Raw genomic sequence first — 19,777 nt, forward strand, 5'->3', positions numbered from 1 at the left:
TTGAACTTAAGCCGTTGCCTAGTCATTTGAAGTATGTTTTCTTGGGTGAGGCTGAGACATTGCCCGTCATTATCTCATCCTCACTCATGGCACAAGAAGAAAACAAATTGGTGCGAGTGCTTAAAGAGTACAAAACGGCAATTGGATGGACATTGGCCGACATAAAGGGAATTAGCCCTACTACGTGCATGCATCGCATACTTCTAGAGGAGGGGTCCAAAACATCTCGAGAGGCTCAACGCCGTCTCAACCCTCCTATGATGGAAGTTGTGAAGAAGGAGATAATCAAGCTTTTGGATTGTGGAGTAATCTATCCAATCTCGGATAGTAGGTGGGTTTCGCCCGTGCAATGCGTTCCAAAGAAATCCGGAGTAACTGTGGTTGCAAATGCCGAGAATGAGCTTGTTCCTACGCGCATTCAAACTGGTTGGAGGGTGTGTATCGACTATAGGAAGCTAAACGCCACCACGAGGAAGGATCACTTCCCATTGCCGTTCATTGACCAAATGCTTGAGAGGTTAGCCGGTTATGCTTTCTATTGTTTTCTTGATGGTTATTCCGGTTATAATCAAATTGTCATTGCACCCGAGGACCAAGAAAAAACCACTTTCACATGCCCTTTTGGTACATTTGCATATCATCGCATGCCTTTTGGTTTATGTAATGCACCTGCCACATTTCAAAGATGCATGATGAGCATATTTTCCGATTATGTTGAGAAAATAATTGAAGTTTTTATGGATGATTTCAGTGTCTTTGGAGATTCTTTTGATGGTTGCTTGCATAATCTAAGTTTGATTCTAAAACGTTGTGTTGAAACTAACCTTGTTCTTAATTGGGAAAAATGTCATTTCATGGTTAAACAAGGCATAGTTTTAGGTCATATCATATCTGAAAATGGCATTGAAGTTGATAAGTCAAAGATAGATCTTGTACGTCACTTACCCTCTCCGACTTCGGTTAGAGAGGTTCGTTCGTTTCTTGGCCATGCAGGTTTCTATCGTAGGTTTATCAAAGATTTCTCAAAAGTTGCACAACCTCTTTGCTGCCTCCTACAAAAAGACGTGGCGTTTGAATTCACTGAGGAGTGCACGGCATCATTCAACCAACTCAAGGAGTTGTTGACCATGGCACCCATTATTGTTCCCCCGGATTGGAGCCTCCCGTTCGAGCTTATGTGTGATGCATCCGATTATGCTTTAGGGGCTATTTTGGGACAAAGAAAGGACAAGAGGCCGCATGTCATCTACTATGCCTCACGGACGTTGAACAATGCCCAGTTGAACTACTCCACTACGAAAAAAGAACTTCTTGCCGTTGTCTTTGCTTTAGATAAATTTCGATCATATCTAATTGGTACTAAAGTAATTGTTTTCACTGATCATGCAGCTCTAAAGTACTTGCTCACCAAAAAGGAGGCCAAGCCCCGGCTAATTCGGTGGATGTTGTTACTTCAAGAGTTCGACATCGAGATTCGTGACAAGAAGGGAAGTGAAAACATGGTGGCTGGCCACCTAAGCCGAATGGTGCATAATGAGGAGTCCCTACCCATTGCAGAGACATTCCCCGATGAACAATTGTTGTCCATAAAGGTTAGTACACCTTGGTATGCCGATATAGTTAATTTTGTGGTGTCAAAACGTATTCCAAGTGAGTTCAATAGGCACCAACGTGACAAACTTAGGCATGATGCACGGTTTTATGTATGGGATGATCCATACTTATGGAAATTTTGTCCCGATCAGATTATACGTCGTTGTGTGCATGATTCTGAATGTCATTCAATTTTGAGTTTTTGTCATACATATGCATGTGGAGGGCACTTTGGCACACAACGCACGGCCCTCAAAGTGTTACAATTTGGATTTTATTGGCCTAGTATTTTTAAGGATGCTAGAACGTTTTGCTTAACATGTGATAAATGCCAAAGAATGGGTGGTATTAGTGCAAAGGACCAAATGCCGCAGGTTTCTATCCTAAATGTTGAAATTTTTGATGTTTGGGGTATTGACTTTATGGGTCCCTTTCCGTCATCATATGGTTTTATGTATATTTTGCTGGCGGTTGATTATGTGTCGAAGTGGGTGGAAGCAAAAGCCACCCGAACTAATGATTCTAAAGTGGTTGCAGATTTTATTAGAACTAACATTTTTGCAAGGTTTGGCATGCCACGAGTGATCATTAGTGATGGAGGGTCCCATTTTTGCAACCGGACCATTGAGGCATTATTGAGGAAATACAGTGTCAACCATAGGGTTTCTACACCTTACCATCCTCAAACAAATGGCCAAGCCGAGGTTTCCAACCGAGAGATCAAGCAAATCCTAGAAAAGACCGTTGGGCCAACAAGAAAGGATTGGAGTTTATGGTTAGATGATGCATTTTTGGGCGTATCGTACGGCATACAAAACCCCCATTGGGATGTCCCCTTTTCGAGTTGTCTATGGCAAGGCGTGCCATCTTCCCGTGGAGTTGGAGCATAAAGCTCTTTGGGCCATCAAGAAGTTCAACATGCACTTAGATGAAGCGGGAAGCCATAGGAAATTCCAATTGAATGAGCTTGATGAAATACGGCACGAGGCGTACGAGAATGCAAGCATTTACAAGCAAAAGACCAAAGCTTTCCATGACAACATGATCCGTGGGAAATCCTTCTCCATTGGACAGAAAGTGCTATTGTTCAATTCCCGTTTACGTTTGTTTCCCGGTAAGTTACGTTCCAAGTGGATTGGACCGTTTGTTATTACTAATGTTTTTGTTCATGGTGCAGTCCAAATCCAGAGCTTGAAAACGGGACATGAATTTAAGGTGAACGGGCATCGTTTGAAGGCCTATTATGAGAACTTTGTGGAGCACACCGTGGATGACACCCCCTTGGGTGTCGTGGGCTCCAATCTGGAGTGATTGGGTTCTTCGTCCGGCTGTACGACGTTAAAGCAAGCACTACTTGGGAGGCAACCCATGCATTCAACAAGGGAAGACCTAGAAAGCACTCCAATTCCAGATATGCGTTCCTAAACTCTTCTCTTTGTTGCTATTTCGTTTCTGCCATGTTAGGTTGTTTAGTTGTTGTTTTGTTTGTTTGTTTGTTAATTGTGTGAGTCTATGCTTGAAACATTGAGAACAATGTTTGATTTAAGTGTGGGGGGGGGGGGTAACTAAAGTGTTTTGATGCAAATTCGTAGGGTTTTATCCACCATAACCTCTAATGTTGTTTCTTGCTGTTTTTAAGTGTTTTTAAACTGTTTTAGTGTGTTTTGACTTAAATATTCGAAAATCCCATAAAAATTTGAAAAATTGTTTCAAAAAACCCAAAAAGAGTTGTTTTAAAGTTGTTTTTGTGTGTGTTTGTGTCTTAGGGTACCTTCCAACACAATGATGAGGATTTGGTTTTTAATTGCATGACTATTAAAGAATGTTGTAAACATGGCTGGAAGTTGATTTGTGCTTTGGTTTATGCTTGGTTATGGTTATAGCTTATGAATTCACATGTAATCACAAAGGAAAAAAATTCAGTTTTTGTAACATGCTTGAAGGAAGAAACTCAAACTAACGCTACAACCCTGAGAGACTTGAGCCTATAACGTTCTTTGGAGAGTATAATCTGTGATTTCTTGTTTTCTAAAGTCGTTGCATGATCTCATCATTCTTTGCTTGGTTACTACTTGGAATGCATCTCATTATAGTTCCAAATACTAGAACTCATGCCCATTTCATTCAAAGCATGGTATTGATTGCATAACATACAATAAGATGAAGTTGTTAGTCAAGCCAGAGCCAAAAAGCCTATCCCTTTTCATATGTATTGTAGGATTAACCCTCTTGAGCCTTTTCAAAGACTATTTTCTTTGTTAGCCACATTATCCTCACCTAGCCTAGATTAGGACTTTCCATACCTTTGTTCTTAAGGGATAGTGAAGCACAACCTAGAGTGAACTCCTTTGGTCAATATTTGGCAGAAAATGAGTGTGGGGGAAGATGATAGGGCACGACAAAAGAAGAAAAAAGAAAGAAAAGAAAAAAAAATAATAAAGAAAAGAAAAAAAAGAGAGAAGGAAAGAAGAAAAAAAAAATTCGTGGAAAAATCAAAAGAAAATAGAAAAGTGTTCAAAAGAAAGAAAAGGAGTTGAAAAATAAGTGAGAATGAACTCACAAGTGTTGGTTGTTGAAGGAAGGGTCCAAAAGAGTGAATTTGACCCTAAATGTTGCATGAATCTCCCCTTGTGTGTACTAATTGATTTCGGCCATTTGAAGAGAGTTTAAGTGTCAAATTCATTACTTTGCTTACTATCGCTTTAAGAACTTTTGTTTATCCTTACCTTTCTTTGTTAGCCAATACCTAAGCCTCCTTACAACCCTCAACTTCTATCTTGATGTTAGGTGTTCAATATGTGGAGTTTGAAGTTGGTATGAGCATATGGAATCACTGGTTCTCGTTCTAAGTAGTAGCATTCCATTCATGAGATCATATTCATGTCATTGTCGTAAATCCAGAAAATGCTTTCTTTGATATAACATATGTGAGTGTTAGTCTTCATATTTACATCAATCTTCTCACATATACCTAGTGTAGGGTGTGAAGTTAGAAAATCTGTGTGAAAATAGAGTGCATTCTAGTGAGGAATTGAGGGAATTCTCTAAGGCATGTTCCTACATTCAAAACGTTGTTTTAGTTGATTAAATGTGAACTAATAAGTAGTAACTATGATTAAGTGTTTGTTGAAGTATAAAGAAAGCTAAAAACCGTGGGAATGATGTTCTTTAATGTGTTATGTTCGTTGGAAATCCCTGAGGTACATGTTGGAAGGTCAAGAATGTGTTTTGTTTGTTTTGGTTATTTTGTTTTGCTCGAGGACTAGCAAAAGCTAAGTGTGGGGGAATTTGATAGGAGCATATTTAGGCGACTTACTTAGTTTGTTTTCGTGCATATATGTTGTTAATTCATAGTTGTTTCAGTAGTTTAAGCTATTTTCGTTTGTTTTTAGGTCCTAATGGCAAAGAGAGCAAGAGAGTGCATTTTGAGGCTATTTGGAGCATTTTTGGGCATGGATTGGATAGCTTAACCATGGAGCAAAGAGGATGAACGAAATTGAAGACTAGAAGAGCTAGGAAGGGCTACAAATCTGGTGGAAGAAGTCCTAATACAATGAAGATAAGGAAGAAGCAAGAAACAAGGAACCTTATCCAACCTTATCCAACCTTATCTTATCCTATCCTAGAAACCTTATCCTATCCTATCTCTAACATTATCCTATTCTATCCTATCCAAATCAGGTGGGGACTTAAACTTAGCTATTTAGGTGGGATTAGATGTATATCTAAACACTTAGAACAGATTCTAGACCCTCACTCCTTTGTATGCCGCATGTACACCACTCCTAGTAGGTTTAGGAATTGAAAACCTTCTCCTACTCTTATATCACATGTTCATATCCTTTTAGGATTAGGAATCTGTTCTAAACCCTTCTTTCTAGAAGCCTTATCTTATCCCTACAACCCTTGCCGCACCTAGCCTTCTAGAACTCCCTAATTCCTAGTCGCACTACCTATTCCAATTCCCACTTGAGTTCTGCCATTGAGTTAACCCTTTTTCAATGGGAAAGTGCAATCCTTCTCCTTCACTAAGTGTGCCAAACTAGCCTATATAAACAGCCTTGCCGTGCCACAATGGTGAAGGATGGCGAACTGGTGTTTAAGGACCAGTACCTCGAGATATCCACCCGACTGCCGAAAGACTCCTCCCTTTACGGCCTCGGAGAGAACTCTCAGCCGCACGATTTCAAGCTCTACCCGAACGATCCATACACCCTCTTCACCACTGAAGTCTCGGCGATCAATCTCAACACTGATTTGTACGGGTCCCACTCGGGTTTACATGGATCTCCGGAATGTCAGCAACGAGGATTACGCGCACTCTGTTCTGCTGCTCAACAGCAATGGCATGGATGTGTTCTACAGAGGGACTTCTCTCACCTACAAGGTCATTGGGGCTGTTTTCGACTTTTACTTCTTTGCCGGGCCTACACGGCGTTCATCGGCAGACCGCCCTGGAAGCTCTACTGGTCTCTTGGTATGTTCTGCTTCCTACCCTCTGCTTTGCCTTCATTAACTTACTCAGTTATTCCTACTTCTAGCTTTATATTAAAAGCATTGGATGTGTATATTTTTTTCTGGTGCTTCTTTCCCTCCAACTTTGCAATTTTTTATTTTAAATGTTAATTGTTTGGTTGGTTTGTTGGGATCTTTTCATATTATTTTGATATGGGTTGTTGATTTGCTTTTCTTGCATTTTAGTTTGATTAATTTTGTGAATCAATGAGTAATTTTCATTAGGACTATAAGAACAAAGAGTAATTTAATTCTCAGTACCCAGCTTCTGATTAGTTGCTTCTAATTTGTCACCCAAAATGTTAGGTGTTTTGTGTTCGTCATATGAAGTGATAAATGTGTGTTGATACCGAAAAAGAAGATGAATTTAAAAGAATACAATCTTTAGGACCAACTGATGAAAAGGATCAGAGAAAAGGTTGTCGAATACACTCTTGGTCATGCATCTGTGATGTTGTAAGAGCTCTATACTATCGTTGTAACATGGAGAAAGGAACAGTCCATAGATATCAAAGTTGTCCTAGAAGTGCTGTTATAGCACTGGAGGGCTTTGGTGCATTTTTGTTTTGTCTGAGTGTACATTGTTATTATTGTTATTGTTGTTTTGGTGTTGTGGGTGGAACCGTGGAAGCGAGGGAGTGGTGGCTTACAGTGTGATTCTGTCAGTCGTATTTCTTTATGTTTTTTGATTTTGGTTTATGGTTTAAAATGTCGATGTTTAAGGTGCAAAACGAGGAGGGAATCATCACCGAGCTCTACATCCTGGGAAAATGGTACGTAATCGACTCTAATCCGCAATTTTTTTGAATGATTGTTTTGGGATTAATTTGTAGTTTTTTGTGGATACAGTTCGGAGACGAACTAATGATCATTAAGAAGACGTGATAACAGATGGAGGGAATGAAGTATTGTTTGATGACCAAATCACGAAGCGGAGAACAACATGGAGTGGTTCTGATTCTCATGCCCTGCCACATGCTCAAACACATCAGAGTAATTGAGATCTAATTGTACAATATTTATGATTTAGGGCTTGCATTGATTAGAATGGAAACACATTCTAAATTAGGAATATCATAACATTGTCTTACGAAAATTCCAAATGGAAAGCAGTCCATACCTTCATTAGAAGGGAAACTGAAGGTATATAAATTATGAAGTGCAGAACTTCAAAAATGAGGGGCAAAAATTTTGTGTATGCTAAAGATAGCATACTGCATAAACCTCAGTTTTAAATATGACAACATGATAATGTATTTCAGTGCATATAAATGTAGTTCCACAAATTACGCTCCATCTGAATGCAATTGGTTTCTCTGCTAGATTGCCATGGACGAAGTATGATGTTTTATTTACCGCATCTAATGATCTTACTTATGGATTGCAGGAAGAAGTTATCAAGTTAAATGAACAATTTAGCAATTAGAAAAGTTTGGTAAGCTCTTACTGGGATGGCAGAGACAGAGGTCATGGAGTTGGGCAGAGACAGAGGTCATGGAGTTGGGCGTGGGAATTCCACAAACCAAGGGCTGGTGTCAGTGGGTGTTAATATCAGCAATAAGCATTACTGGGATGTGAGTTCTCTCAACCTTTTGATTAATTTTTTATATTTTGACTTTTTATATAAGCTATGTAAATGTTTAATTTCCATTTGAAAACTTGGGGAATTCTTTTGTGAATGTTTTTGTTCTGTTTTTTTGTGATTTTGTGAATGATTTTTGATGTCGTTTTAGTATATAATATGGCTTGGTTAGTTCACCCAAGAAAAAAGAATGTGGATGTTGTCTCTGGAATCCTATCGTCATCTTCCTCGCATGCAACGCTCTGGCCCTTTCAGTTGAAACCAAAACGTGTTTCAGGTGCCTAACACAACCTCTCACTGCTCATTCACATCATTTGGTTTTTGTTCTGATAAATTTGTATGCTTTCTGGATTCTTTATGGCAGTTTTGGACCTTTTCTTTTCTGAATGTGTGCTTCTCTGGGTTTTTTATGGAAGCTCTGAGGAAAAGCAAGAAAAAGGAAGAACCAGTATTAGAAGATCTTCCCAAAGAGTACTACGATGATGTGAGTGCCTTTATCCTTTAACTTGGCCAAATGGGTGCTCAAATTTCATGTTTTTCTGTGATTATATGAGTAAATTTTTGTATTTTGTTTTGGGTTTTGCCAAATTCTATGGTGGTATTTATGGGTTTGGTATTGATTTTCAGTTAACAATGACTTTGGGGAAATTGATTGAGTCTGCATTCAATGTAACTTTTCGTGCAATTATATACTGATGAAATTGATTGAGTTTGGTGGGTTTGATGCGTACTGATATAAGTTTATTTGGTTTGGGTTGATCTGAAATTGGTGATTGCATTTTCATAACACGTTGGAATGTGAATTTTCATGTGTTTTGTAATTCTGAGTCTGTGTTTGGATGCTTTAATATGTTGGATTACCTTAGATACTGGCCTTCCGTGACTCCCTTTAATATGTTGGATTACTTTAGAATAGATAATTTATCTGGTCTTCTTACTTTTGTTGGAATGTTGTTACTGTAATCTGTAAATTTTGGATATTTGTTTGTCATGGGTTCTGTAGAATTAGACTCCAGTTGTGTCTTCTCTGGTTTTCTGATTATTTTCTCAATTACGATTATTTCTTACCAATTTCCTTTAAGATTTGTGCATGTGTGTTTGTTAATGCTCTGTTTCTTCGTTTTTACAGGAAATAGAATTGCTCTCTCCCTCTTCTTGGCAACCACGTATGCCCTCTCTCTCTCTCAAATTCTTTCATTTGGGGTCTAAATGTGATGCCTTATTGCCTAAAATATCATGTTGTTAAATGGGTTATGATATTTTGATTCTCTGCATATTCTGCATAGTGCAAAAAGCAAAATCACTCTCTCTCTCTCTCTCTTTTGCTTTTTGTGGCTAAAGATCATGTCGTTTGTGTCATAAATTTGTTTTTGTTGCATGAGGTTATGTATATCTTTTGGATAATAAAAAAGTTTGAATCTTTACTAGGTTTCTTTAAATTTCTTTGAATTCTGCTTTGTAAATTTGGTTTAGAAATGTGTAGAATTGCATTTAAGAGGATCATAAGGAAGAGAAGCAAAGATCAGTTCTCAGGCATTCCCTACGTGAGATGACTATGCTTAATTGCTTACTCTCCACTTGCTATGCTACTTTGATTCTCACTCCTTCAACTGCTCTTTCTCTCTCCCCTCTATGCTGTGTATTGCTTAATTAGTTATTTACATTTGTTTATTTATCTCTGTAAACCTTTCATGCTTGGATTTTAAACATATGATTCAATTAGAAACCTTTATAATGTTGATGGTAGTAGAACATTCAACAGATATATATTCAACATTCGGTGGCTCTGGCAAAATCATATAGACTAAGATTTGTTAATATATGGAGGTGAGACGAGCTATTTCATTCCGAACTAAGACCTAAAAATCTTCGCAATTCTTATCCTTTAAATTTTGTATTTTTTTTTTTAATATTTATTAATTTTTTGGTGATGCAGATAGATGAACATGTTCAAAGGGAAATCATGAACCATGGATCACTGGACTATCCAAATATCATTCGATCCAAAGAGGTTAGTGATCATAAACTATTTTCATTTTGTATTTTTAAAAAAAAAAAAAAAATATATATATATATATATATATATTTTTGGTGATGCAGATGGATGAACATGTTCAAGGGGAAATCATGAACCACAGATCACTGAAGAATCCGAATATCATTCGATTCAAAGAGGTCAGTGATCATAAACTGTTTTCGTTTTGTATTTTAAGAGGATGAATTTGGCAAGTTCTGTTTGAATTTTTTATGAGTATCTGCTGGGGTTGGGTGGATGACGACAGAAGATGCTAAATTTGGTCTTTGGTGTGCTTAAACTGGTACTGGGGATGGTTGGAACTTTGAACCCGGAATGCAGTAGGACTAAGTGAAATGCCCTACCCACCGGGACAATCCACCACTTGAAGAATTGTTGTTAAAATAACACTGCTAAAAATATGAGCTTTACTTCCTGCACTTTGTGTCTTATTTATGTATGCAGTTACGCCTGAAATGTGTCTTATTCATGCAATTACGCCAGAAACAGTGGTTCCTACCACAACGCGTGGGCTTATTTTCTAGTTGGGCTCTAAAACTTTATTTTTCTTAAAAACAGGTTTTAAATTCATACTTTATACAGGCAAGAATTTGTTTGGCATGAAATTTTGTATATTAAATTATTGAAAACAATTTTTTAGGGAAAAATTGAAAATAGATAGAAATGAAGCTTAACAACCAATACACATTTGAATCTAGTGATTTGCGCATCACCAACATCAGTTTGAATTAAACTGGGTAATAGTTTAGAGCACTCGTTCCTATGGGGTCATGCGGGAGTCATTCTCAAGATCGATCACTTCATGGTTACAGAGATAGTAACAAACATTGCAGACGACAGTTGACATAGATTCATTCTCGCAGTTACGGATCCATTTCGTAAAGCCTAATAAGTCCGCTCCCATGATATTAAGCAATCTGTCACGTGAGATCAATGCATCTTCACTACTTGATGGGACATCCTCCTTATCCTTATTTTGCTGCTCGTACACAAACTGGACTCCAATCTCCTTTGTGACGAAACCGTCTTGCTTTCTGATTATTTCAAGACACACTTCTTCCCCGCATTCCAATTCATTGTTCCCCATAATCCAATGGCTTAGCCATAACATATCTTCGTTCATCACTTTCCATTCAACCACATACGACAGCCATAATTTCCACTTAAGGCCCTTTGTCTCATTCCTAAGTTCAAGCGAAGGGAAATGATGACGGCTCCGATCCGATTGCGGGGCATACAATATACATGCATTTAAACCTACGATCTTGATATTAGGCTGTGAAGGAACAATAATAGAGAACACAGTGTTACCCATGCTCCTGTAATTGAACCGATCTGGAATCTTGCTCTCGTTGACAAAAATGCTAAATATGCCGCATTCAAAAGTTCCCTGCAGTTTCATGGTGATGTTGTGATTACAATCTAATTGTTTACGCCATAGAGATCATATTATAAGCACTTGTACATAACACAGAGAGAGAGAGAGAGAACCTTGGAGCGCCTACTTGCACAATAGTTGTTCCTTTGGACCTCAACGCCACCGTTGGGCTTCAAATCGAATAGATCGATATCTTTGAGGAGTTTTATCTCGGACAAGCTTGCAACATCAACTAGTTTCCCACAATACCATAAATTCGACCATCCGAATATCATTCGATCCAAAGAGGTTAGTGATCATAAACTATTTTCATTTTGTATTTTTTTAAAAATATATTTTTTTTTTTGGTGATGCAGATGGATGAACATGTTCAAAGGGAAATCATGAACCACAGATCACTGATGAATCTGAATATCATTTGATTCAAAGAGGTCAGTGATCATAAACTATTTTCGTTCTGTATTTTACGAGGATTAATTTGGCAAGTTCTGTTTGAATTTTGTATGAGTATCTGCTGGGGTTGGGTGGATGACGACAGAACATGCTAAATTTGGTCTTTGGTGTGCTTAAACTGGTACTGGGGATGGTTGGAACTTTAACCCGGAATGCAGTAGAACTTTAACCCACCGGGGCAATCCACCACTTGAAGAATTGTTGTTAAAATAACACTGTTAAAAATATGAGCTTTACTTCCTGCACTTTGTGTCTTATTTATATATGCAGTTACGCCTTAAATGTGTCTTATTCATGCAATTACGCCTGAAACAGTTGGTTCCTGCCGCAACGCGTGGGCTTATTTTCTAGTTGGGCTCTAAAACTTTATTTTTCTTAAAAATGGGTTTTAAATTCATACTTTATACATGCAAGAACTTGTTTGGTATGAAATTTTGTATATTAAATTATTGAAAACAATTTTTTTAGGAAAAAATTGAAAATAGATAGAAACGAAGCTTAACAACCAATACACATTTGAATCTAGTGATATGTGCATGACCAACATCAATTTGAATTAAACTGGGTAATAGTTTAGAGCACTCGTTACTATGGGGTCATGCGGGAGTCATTCTCAGGATCGATTACTTCATGGTTACAGAGATGGTATCTAACCTCGCAGACGACAGTTGAAATAGATTCCTTCTCACAGTTATGGATCCTTTTCCTATCGGTACTTGTCTCCAATAAGTCCGCTCCAGTGGTTCCATTGACCCAGTTCCAAGGCGATGTGTCATACCCCGGTCCAGCGAAAGATGCGTTCCACCACCAAGGCCATCTGCAACGTAGGATAATTGCATCTTCACTACTTGATGGGATATCCTCCTTATCCTTATTTTGCTGCTCGTACACAAACTGGACTCCAATCTCCTTTGTGAGGAAACCGTCTTGCTCGTCGATTATTTCAAAACACACTTCTTCCCCGCATTCCAATTCATTGTTCCCCATAATCCAATGGGTTAGCCATAACATATCTTCGTTCATCACTTTCCATTCAACCTTTTTCGACAGCCGTAATCTCCACTTAAGGCCCTTTGTCTCATTCCTAAGTTCAAGCGAATGGCGATGATGGCCACGTGCAATCTCAGGGCTTCGATCCGATTGCCGGGCATACAATATACATGCATTTAAACCTACGACCTTGATATTAGGCTGTGAAGGAACAATAATAGAGAAAACAGTGTTACCCATGCTCCTGTAATTGAACCGATCTGGAATCTTGCTCTCATGGACACAAATGCTAAATATGCCGCATTCAAAAGTTCCCTGCAGTTTCATGGTGATGTTGTGATTACGATCTAATCGTTTACGCCATAGAGATCATATTATAAGCACTTGTACATAACACAGAGAGAGAGAGAGAGAGAGAGAGAGAGAGAGAGAGAGAGAACCTTGGAGCGCCTACTTGCACAATAGTTGTTCCTTAGGACCTCAACGCCACCGGTGGGTTTCAAATCGAATAGATCGATATCTTTGAGGAGTTTTATGTCAAAGCTGCTCAATGGTAGTGTATTGAACAAGCTTGCAACATCAACTAGTTTCCCACAATACCATAAATTTGAGTCCAATAATATGTTGTAACGCTTTAAACATGGTTCCACTATGCTGTCAGATAAGGAATGTGTGGCCGGTGATATGTGCAAGTTCGGTAAATTTGTTATTCTTTTCAATGATGTGCAACCTCTACCATTCAATTCTTTCAAACTATGTGGGAGCTCTGGAAGCATTGTGAGGTTTCTGCAACCTTCTACTACAAGAGTGCAAAGCTTAACAAGATTGTTAATGCTCTCTGGTAGGCTTGTAAATGGATTGTTATTCAGATCCAAGTACTCTAACGAAGGCAGCATAGTAAGGGCACTCGGAATCTCTGATAGATTGCAGCGATCCAGACGTAAACTTGTTAAGGAATGCGGTAAACTTGCCAATGAGAAACTGCTTGATTCAATATTTTTTCTCGGCGACACCGACGACCAGATTGAATACCATGATTTAGGTGATAACAGAATGAGTTTCTTCATTTCACAAGCTGTAGATTGTAAGTGATCAGTTGTGGCAGTCGTATTGGCACCAAGCACAAGCTTTGAGCAACCAGAAAGAATAAGATCCTGAATAGATCTCAATTTTGGAAGCTTCATGAGATTTTTGCAGCCTTCTAGATTCAAAACAACAAGTTTCTCTAGGTATCCGATGGACTCATCAACCTCAACCAAATTTATGCAATGTTTAAGAATCAATCTCTCAAGGTTAGGGAGTCCTAAGAAGTCGGGGGTTGTCCTAAGGCCATGCGAATGACTGAGATTAAGAATTCTCAGCCTCGGAAGAAACTGTTTCAATAACAAGTATTAATCAATTTCTAAGAAGATATAATGGACATGTGTGAGAGAAAGAGTGAGAGAGAGAGAGAGAGAGAGAGTTACGTACCCTGATCCCATTCCAAACATGTTGTAGGCTACTATTTCGCATGTCAAGAACAACCAGGTTTTCCAAATAAAAATTTTCTGGTACTGATTTTAAGTGGAATCCTCTCCAAGATAAACATATTAAACTTTTTGGAAATTCTTCGTAGCTTCCCCTGACATTGACGTTGTTGAGCATGAGAATTTCAAGATTGTGCATCCTTCTAAACGCCTCAGGTTTGAAATCTATCTCATTTGATGCAGAAGCTGAGTTTGTGGATGAAAAGCTAATTGGTTTCCAAGAGAAGAAACCAAGCCCACTTCGTCTTGAAGAATTTTCATCATAATCTTCAACATGGCAGCGTTGTTTATCACTTCCAACTAACGTTCTGTTGCAAGCAAGGTTGAGCATGAGGCCCTTAACATTTTCCGTACCCTGCTAACAAATCAGAGAATTGGGTAAGTATATAACTAGTACTGCACATGCAAATCAGAACGAAAAATACATACACATGAAAAACATAGTTCTTACACTTAATTTTCTCAAAATATTAGAGGCATCTTTCTGCAACACTCTACTACGTTTTCCAGGGTCATCAGGTGATTCTTCACGAATAACTTCCATTGCCATGTCTCTCACCAATTGATGCATGACCAACCTGTTCCTTTGAATTTTCACTAGGCATCTGTCAACTAGATTTTCAATCCCAATCCTTGTGTAAAACTCTAAGCTGTCCAATATTGTACTCGTATAATCCATCTTCTTTCCTGTGAAGAAACTGGCTATGTGAAGGAATAAATTTTTGTCATGATCATCTTGTAAAGAATCAAAACTTATCCTCAGAACTTTTTGAATTTTGTCATTAGGGATCACGTCGAACTTCTGCAATGCACTTTGCCATACTTCTACACTTTTTCCGGATAGAGAAGATCCCAGAACTTGAAGAGCTAATGGAAGCCCTCCACAGTGCTGTACCACATGTCTTGAAAGCTCCATGTAACCTTCTTCTGGATGGGATTGTCTGAAGGCATGCCAACTGAAAAGCTCAAGTGATTCATCCTCACCCAGTTCTCGAACCATAAACTTTTCAAAAACTTCATGAGCATTTAACAAATGTTCATGTCGAGTTGTTATGATAATTTTACTTCCTGGATGAAGCCACTCTCGCATTCCAAGAATTGCTTTGAGTTGATCTCGGTTGCTCACATCATCAAGAACAATAAGAACTTTTTTATAGCCCACGGCTTGTTTGATCCTGATTGTTCCTTCATCCATATTGTATACTTTCTTTGCTTTCCCCTTTTGGATATCTGAAAGAAGTTTTCTTTGCAAGCCAACAAAACCACTGGGTTGTTCTGAAGATTCTCGTATATCTGCAAGAAAGCTGCTACCTTGAAATCCATCAAAGTTGCGGTTATAAGCGGCTTTCGCGATAGTGCTCTTGCCAATTCCACCCATCCCACAGATGACAGCTACACCAACATCAATTGATCCATCTTGTAACCACATGTTTAGGCGTCTCACACGATTATCCATTCCAACTGGAAAGTGAGCAACATCTAAAGCTGCGTGATCCACTTTTTTTCTAATCTCTTCAACAATATCTTGGATGAACTGCCCCTCATACCTGTAATTCATTTGAATCGAAATATACGACACAGAAATAAGCATGGGAACAAATAAACCAAAATTGATAGGAAAATATAAACCAAAATCGCAGTATATATAGGAGCATATAAACCAAAATCGAACTTCAAGCTTCACTGCAATCTACAATTTTACTTGAGGTTTTTTAGCCAAAATACACAACTCCTTTGGTCCTGAGATTTGAAATTGATAGAATTGGTCTCGAGTTTATCCATATTTTGATCATTTAGTGAAAATCTCCATAAAATAAGGATGAAAAGATAAAAATACCCTCAATTTGGTCAAATCATTTTGGCCTATTGCTTATTAAATTGAGGATAATTTTATTATTTTGATCCTTATTTAACTTAATTTTTCTCCCATGGACCAAAATGATTGATGGTAGACAATCTCAGGGACTCCTTATATTGATTTTAAGTCTCAGGGACTAAAGTGATGAGTTATGCAAATCTCAGGATCATTTTGGCTAAAAAAAACCTTTTACTTAATTTAAAAAAGGGGTTTTTTAACTTTAATCTTCAAGAAGATTGAAATTTAAAATAAACCTGATGTTAGATTACATATTGATTATAATCCCTTAATGTATCCTTAATTCAAAAACAGTTAATGTGCATTTTATTTAATGTCTCCTATTAAATATTAAAATTTATTATTATACAAAATTTTAATTTATTTTTTGACCAAAAAAGGGTTTTTTAATTTATTAATTTTATTTAGCATTCTTAAAACTTGAAAGACTCAATTAATGTGCCTAAATGTGTGTATCGAAATGTATTATATTTAACTAATGTATTTAAATGTTAGTACTGAAATGTATGTATCGAAATATATGCACCAAAATGTATTATATTAAATTAATGTACCTAAATGTCTGTACCGAAATGTATGCACTGAAATATTAGTACCGAAATGTATTATATTTAACTAATGTATTTAAATGTTAGTACCGAAATATATGCACCAAAATGTATTATATTAAATTAATGTACCTAAATGTGTGTACCGAAATGTATGCATTGAAATGTTAGTACTGAAATGTTTTATATTGAATTATTGTACCTAAATGTTTCTATCGAAATGTATGTACTGAAATATGTGTACCTAAATGTATGCATTGATATTGTATTATAATAAATTTAATGTACCTAAATGAAGAAGACAAAGTACATCGAAATATATTGTGTAACAAAAATTAATTTATCTAAATGTTTACAACAAAATATATTACGATAAATGAAATGAAAATGAAAATTATAGTGAAATAAATTAATACATTAAAAATTAGGAAGAAAAAGAGAAATAATTAAAAAAATAAAATATAATTAATAAATGAGGTTATTAATGTATCGAGTGAAAAAAGATAGATTTTGATCTTATTCATGGTTTTAGTCTAAAAATCATCTTTGCCAAGGATTAAAATCTAGTTTTCTGTAGGGGTCTTCGAACTTTAATCCTTCAAGAAGATTAAAATTTAATAAAAACCTGGTGTTAGATTGAATATTGATTTTAGTATGTATTGAATTCAAATTCAAATTATATTTTTGTTTTTATATTTAATAGATAACTTATTTAATGTTATTACATTAAATTTTAAATTTATTATTATACACATTTTAATCCACTAATTTTATTTAACTTAATGAATTTTATTTAACTTTCTCTGATTAATGTACCTAAACGTCTGTATCATAATATATTTTACTAAATTAATGTACCAAAATGTCCGTACCTAAATATATTGTAGTGAATTAGTGACACATAAGAAAATATGTAAAAACATAAGTAAATCGAAATTCCGTACCTAACTATATGATGCTAAACTAGTTTACCAAAATGTTGGTACCTAAATATATTATACTAAACTAGTTTACCGAAATGTCCGTACCTAAACATATTATATTAATCCAATGTACCAAAATGTTCGTACCTAAATATATTGTAATGAATTAGTGGCAAATAAAAAAATATGCAAAAACATAAGTGTGCCAAAAAATCTCTACGAAAATATTTTCTTATATAAGATGTTACAATAATGAGAATTAAAATTTATTATATTTTGATAAAATTTAAATTCATAAAATTATGAATAAAACAAGAGACATTGAATATATGCTGGCATTAAATAGAGTCTAGGAACTAAAATCAATTTTTAATCTTGTATAAGACATTTTTCTAAACTTCATCTTATTTAGAGATTAAAATCTAGTTTTCTAATTTAAAAGACACTTTCAATTAGCGTGAGAACATAATGAGAATAGAAATTACCGATCTCCTAAAACCATTCCTCCCAAAGATGCAACATCTCTAAGAGCTCTTCTCCACAGCTCCACCTTGTCCATCTCCTCCGTACTGAATCGCTCCTCATGTCTGGCAAATGCTTCAGCAAAAGAACCACTCTGCTTCCTGACATCGGATGGATCCACATCATAGAAAACTGGCAAAACCACATGTCTACGATCAGTATTTCTACGTTCCACGATCTTCAGAAGTTCGTTCAAACACCACCTTGAGGAAGCGTAGTCCTTGGAGAAGACAATTATCGATACTTGTGACTCCTGTATCGCCTTCTCTAACTCCGACTCAATATTCTCCCCTCTCTTGATTTCATCATCGTCTCTAAACGTGTGGATTCCTGCTAGCTCCAAGGCTCTATAAAGGTGATCAGTAAAGCCCTTGCGCGTGTCCTGGCCTCTGAAACTCAAGAAGGCATGATAGGAACACCGGTAAGAGGAGGAAGAAGAATCTCGGAAAGCATCCATCTAGAGAAACTCTCTGCTTCTTGGTTCTTGCAATGAATGGATGCAGGGCAAGCATATGCAAGGCCAAGGACAATTATGTGCTGTTTCTGAGAGGGACATATGTATGAAGAGGAAGGTTCCCATTAGCCACCAGGCACTCCACACTTATTGACGAGGAAGTTTCCTTGTAAGTGAATGGGATGTTGAGGTATAGAATTGGAGAGGAGTCTGACTATCAGTTGTTGTGGAGAATCCCCCACTAGCACTTCTTTGATGAAACTAGGACAATAAAAAGTTACGAGGTGTACATAAACCTTAATTCTCATATATATATATATATATATATATATATATAAAGGGATGAAGAATTCAATATACCATAATTATCCATGGAAACTTCAAAATTTACTATTAAATTGTCTATATATATATATATATATATATATATATATAAAGTGGGAGATCTTAAATTGTGAAGAATTCTAAATGTAAATACCATAACTTGCCCTTGAAAACTTCAAGATTTACAATTAAATTAAGTAAATTACATTTAACACCCTCAAATTTGAGTAAAATTGTAATTTCATACAACATCTTTAGAGCATTTCAATCTCATACACAAACTTGTATTTTGTAGCAATTTCATATGTCTGTTAGTCAAACCGTTATTTATTTATTTTATTTTTTTCAAACGTTAATTTGACTTTCGGGGTTAGGATATTTTTGGGGGCATGTGGCTTGACTTGAAGGAGTCAAATTAGAAATAAGATTGGTCCAAAGACATGACATGGTGGTTGTATGGAATGGGTGGTGCTGATGGAGAAAGAAGGGGAAGAAGGTGGAAATGCATGTGGTGTGCTCGGGTGGGAGAAGAGGGGGTGGGTCCCTTTTTACTTTGTTTATTATTTAGTTTTGTATTTAAATTGTTTTTATAATTAATTATTTTTATATGCCAGGTCTTTAGAATATGTGGTTTCATGTATTTGTCAGTCATCACTTAACAGTAAATTGACGATTTGACTAACAGATATATAAAATTGCAATAAAATACAAATTTATGTATAAAATTGAAATGTTTTAAAGATGTTTGAGGTTGCAATTGCATCCAAACTTTACGGTGTAAACTGTAAATTGGTAGGTGTTTTATGATTGATAAATATCTAAACAAAGTGACTTAATTTTCTATTTTCTTTTTAAATCGTAAAAAAATTTCTAATTTAACCTACAAAGACTAATTATCGCACGCATAAGTTTTGGCAAGCGGCTAATAAAACAAAAAAAATAAAGTATAGTAAATGGAAGGGACTTAAGCCTTACCGCGACTTAGAGGGAAGATTCTTAATAGCCACCAAGAAACTTCACACTTATTGACGAGGAAGTTTCCCCGATGGATTAAGTCA

At 36.5% G+C, this 19,777-nt stretch overlaps 2 protein-coding genes across 22 annotated transcripts; one reads left to right on the forward strand and one right to left on the reverse strand.

Annotated features, from left to right (window-relative positions):
* The first annotated feature begins 5,442 nt into the window (after positions 1 to 5,442).
* Positions 5,443 to 11,797, forward strand: LOC103959942 (putative alpha-xylosidase 2). Of its 18 annotated transcripts, XR_007255735.1 has the most exons (10): positions 5,453 to 6,070; positions 6,832 to 6,881; positions 6,958 to 7,101; positions 7,496 to 7,682; positions 7,863 to 7,967; positions 8,055 to 8,174; positions 8,820 to 8,856; positions 9,453 to 9,517; positions 9,627 to 9,701; positions 9,791 to 10,363. XR_007255735.1 is itself a non-coding variant. In XM_048577387.1 (3 exons), exons 1-3 carry the CDS (start codon positions 5,668 to 5,670, stop codon positions 6,991 to 6,993), a joined length of 489 nt encoding a protein of 162 aa, XP_048433344.1. In that variant the 5' UTR covers positions 5,456 to 5,667; the 3' UTR covers positions 6,994 to 7,102. The 18 variants fall into 18 exon arrangements, 1 of the variants encoding a protein (XP_048433344.1); XR_007255734.1 differs by adding an exon at positions 11,460 to 11,797 and having other exon boundaries at positions 5,448 to 6,070; positions 8,820 to 9,701; positions 9,791 to 9,865; XR_007255727.1 differs by having other exon boundaries at positions 5,448 to 6,070; positions 8,820 to 9,701; positions 9,791 to 9,865; positions 9,973 to 10,363.
* Positions 9,765 to 18,638, reverse strand: LOC103959959 (disease resistance protein RPV1). Of its 4 annotated transcripts, XM_048577386.1 has the most exons (6): positions 17,905 to 18,635; positions 14,524 to 15,619; positions 14,017 to 14,430; positions 12,987 to 13,919; positions 11,037 to 11,115; positions 10,712 to 10,909 (listed from the first exon to the last, which is right to left on the reverse strand). In XM_048577386.1, the coding sequence occupies exons 1-6, from the start codon at positions 18,396 to 18,398 to the stop codon at positions 10,848 to 10,850; spliced, it is 3,078 nt and encodes a 1,025-aa protein (XP_048433343.1). In that variant the 5' UTR covers positions 18,399 to 18,635; the 3' UTR covers positions 10,712 to 10,847. The 4 variants fall into 4 exon arrangements, with proteins under 4 accessions (XP_048433342.1, XP_048433343.1, XP_048433341.1 ...); XM_048577385.1 differs by having other exon boundaries at positions 9,765 to 11,115; positions 17,905 to 18,638; XM_048577384.1 differs by lacking the exons at positions 10,712 to 10,909; positions 11,037 to 11,115 and adding an exon at positions 12,088 to 12,861 and having other exon boundaries at positions 14,017 to 14,427; positions 17,905 to 18,636.
* Between the last annotated feature and the right edge of the window lie 1,139 nt (positions 18,639 to 19,777).

This window comes from the organism of the source record quoted next, unplaced genomic scaffold (assembly GCF_019419815.1).
Source record: "Pyrus x bretschneideri cultivar Hongxiangsu unplaced genomic scaffold, Pyrus_bretschneideri_v1 Contig110, whole genome shotgun sequence".
In the NCBI taxonomy this organism is placed as follows: domain Eukaryota; kingdom Viridiplantae; phylum Streptophyta; class Magnoliopsida; order Rosales; family Rosaceae; genus Pyrus; species Pyrus x bretschneideri.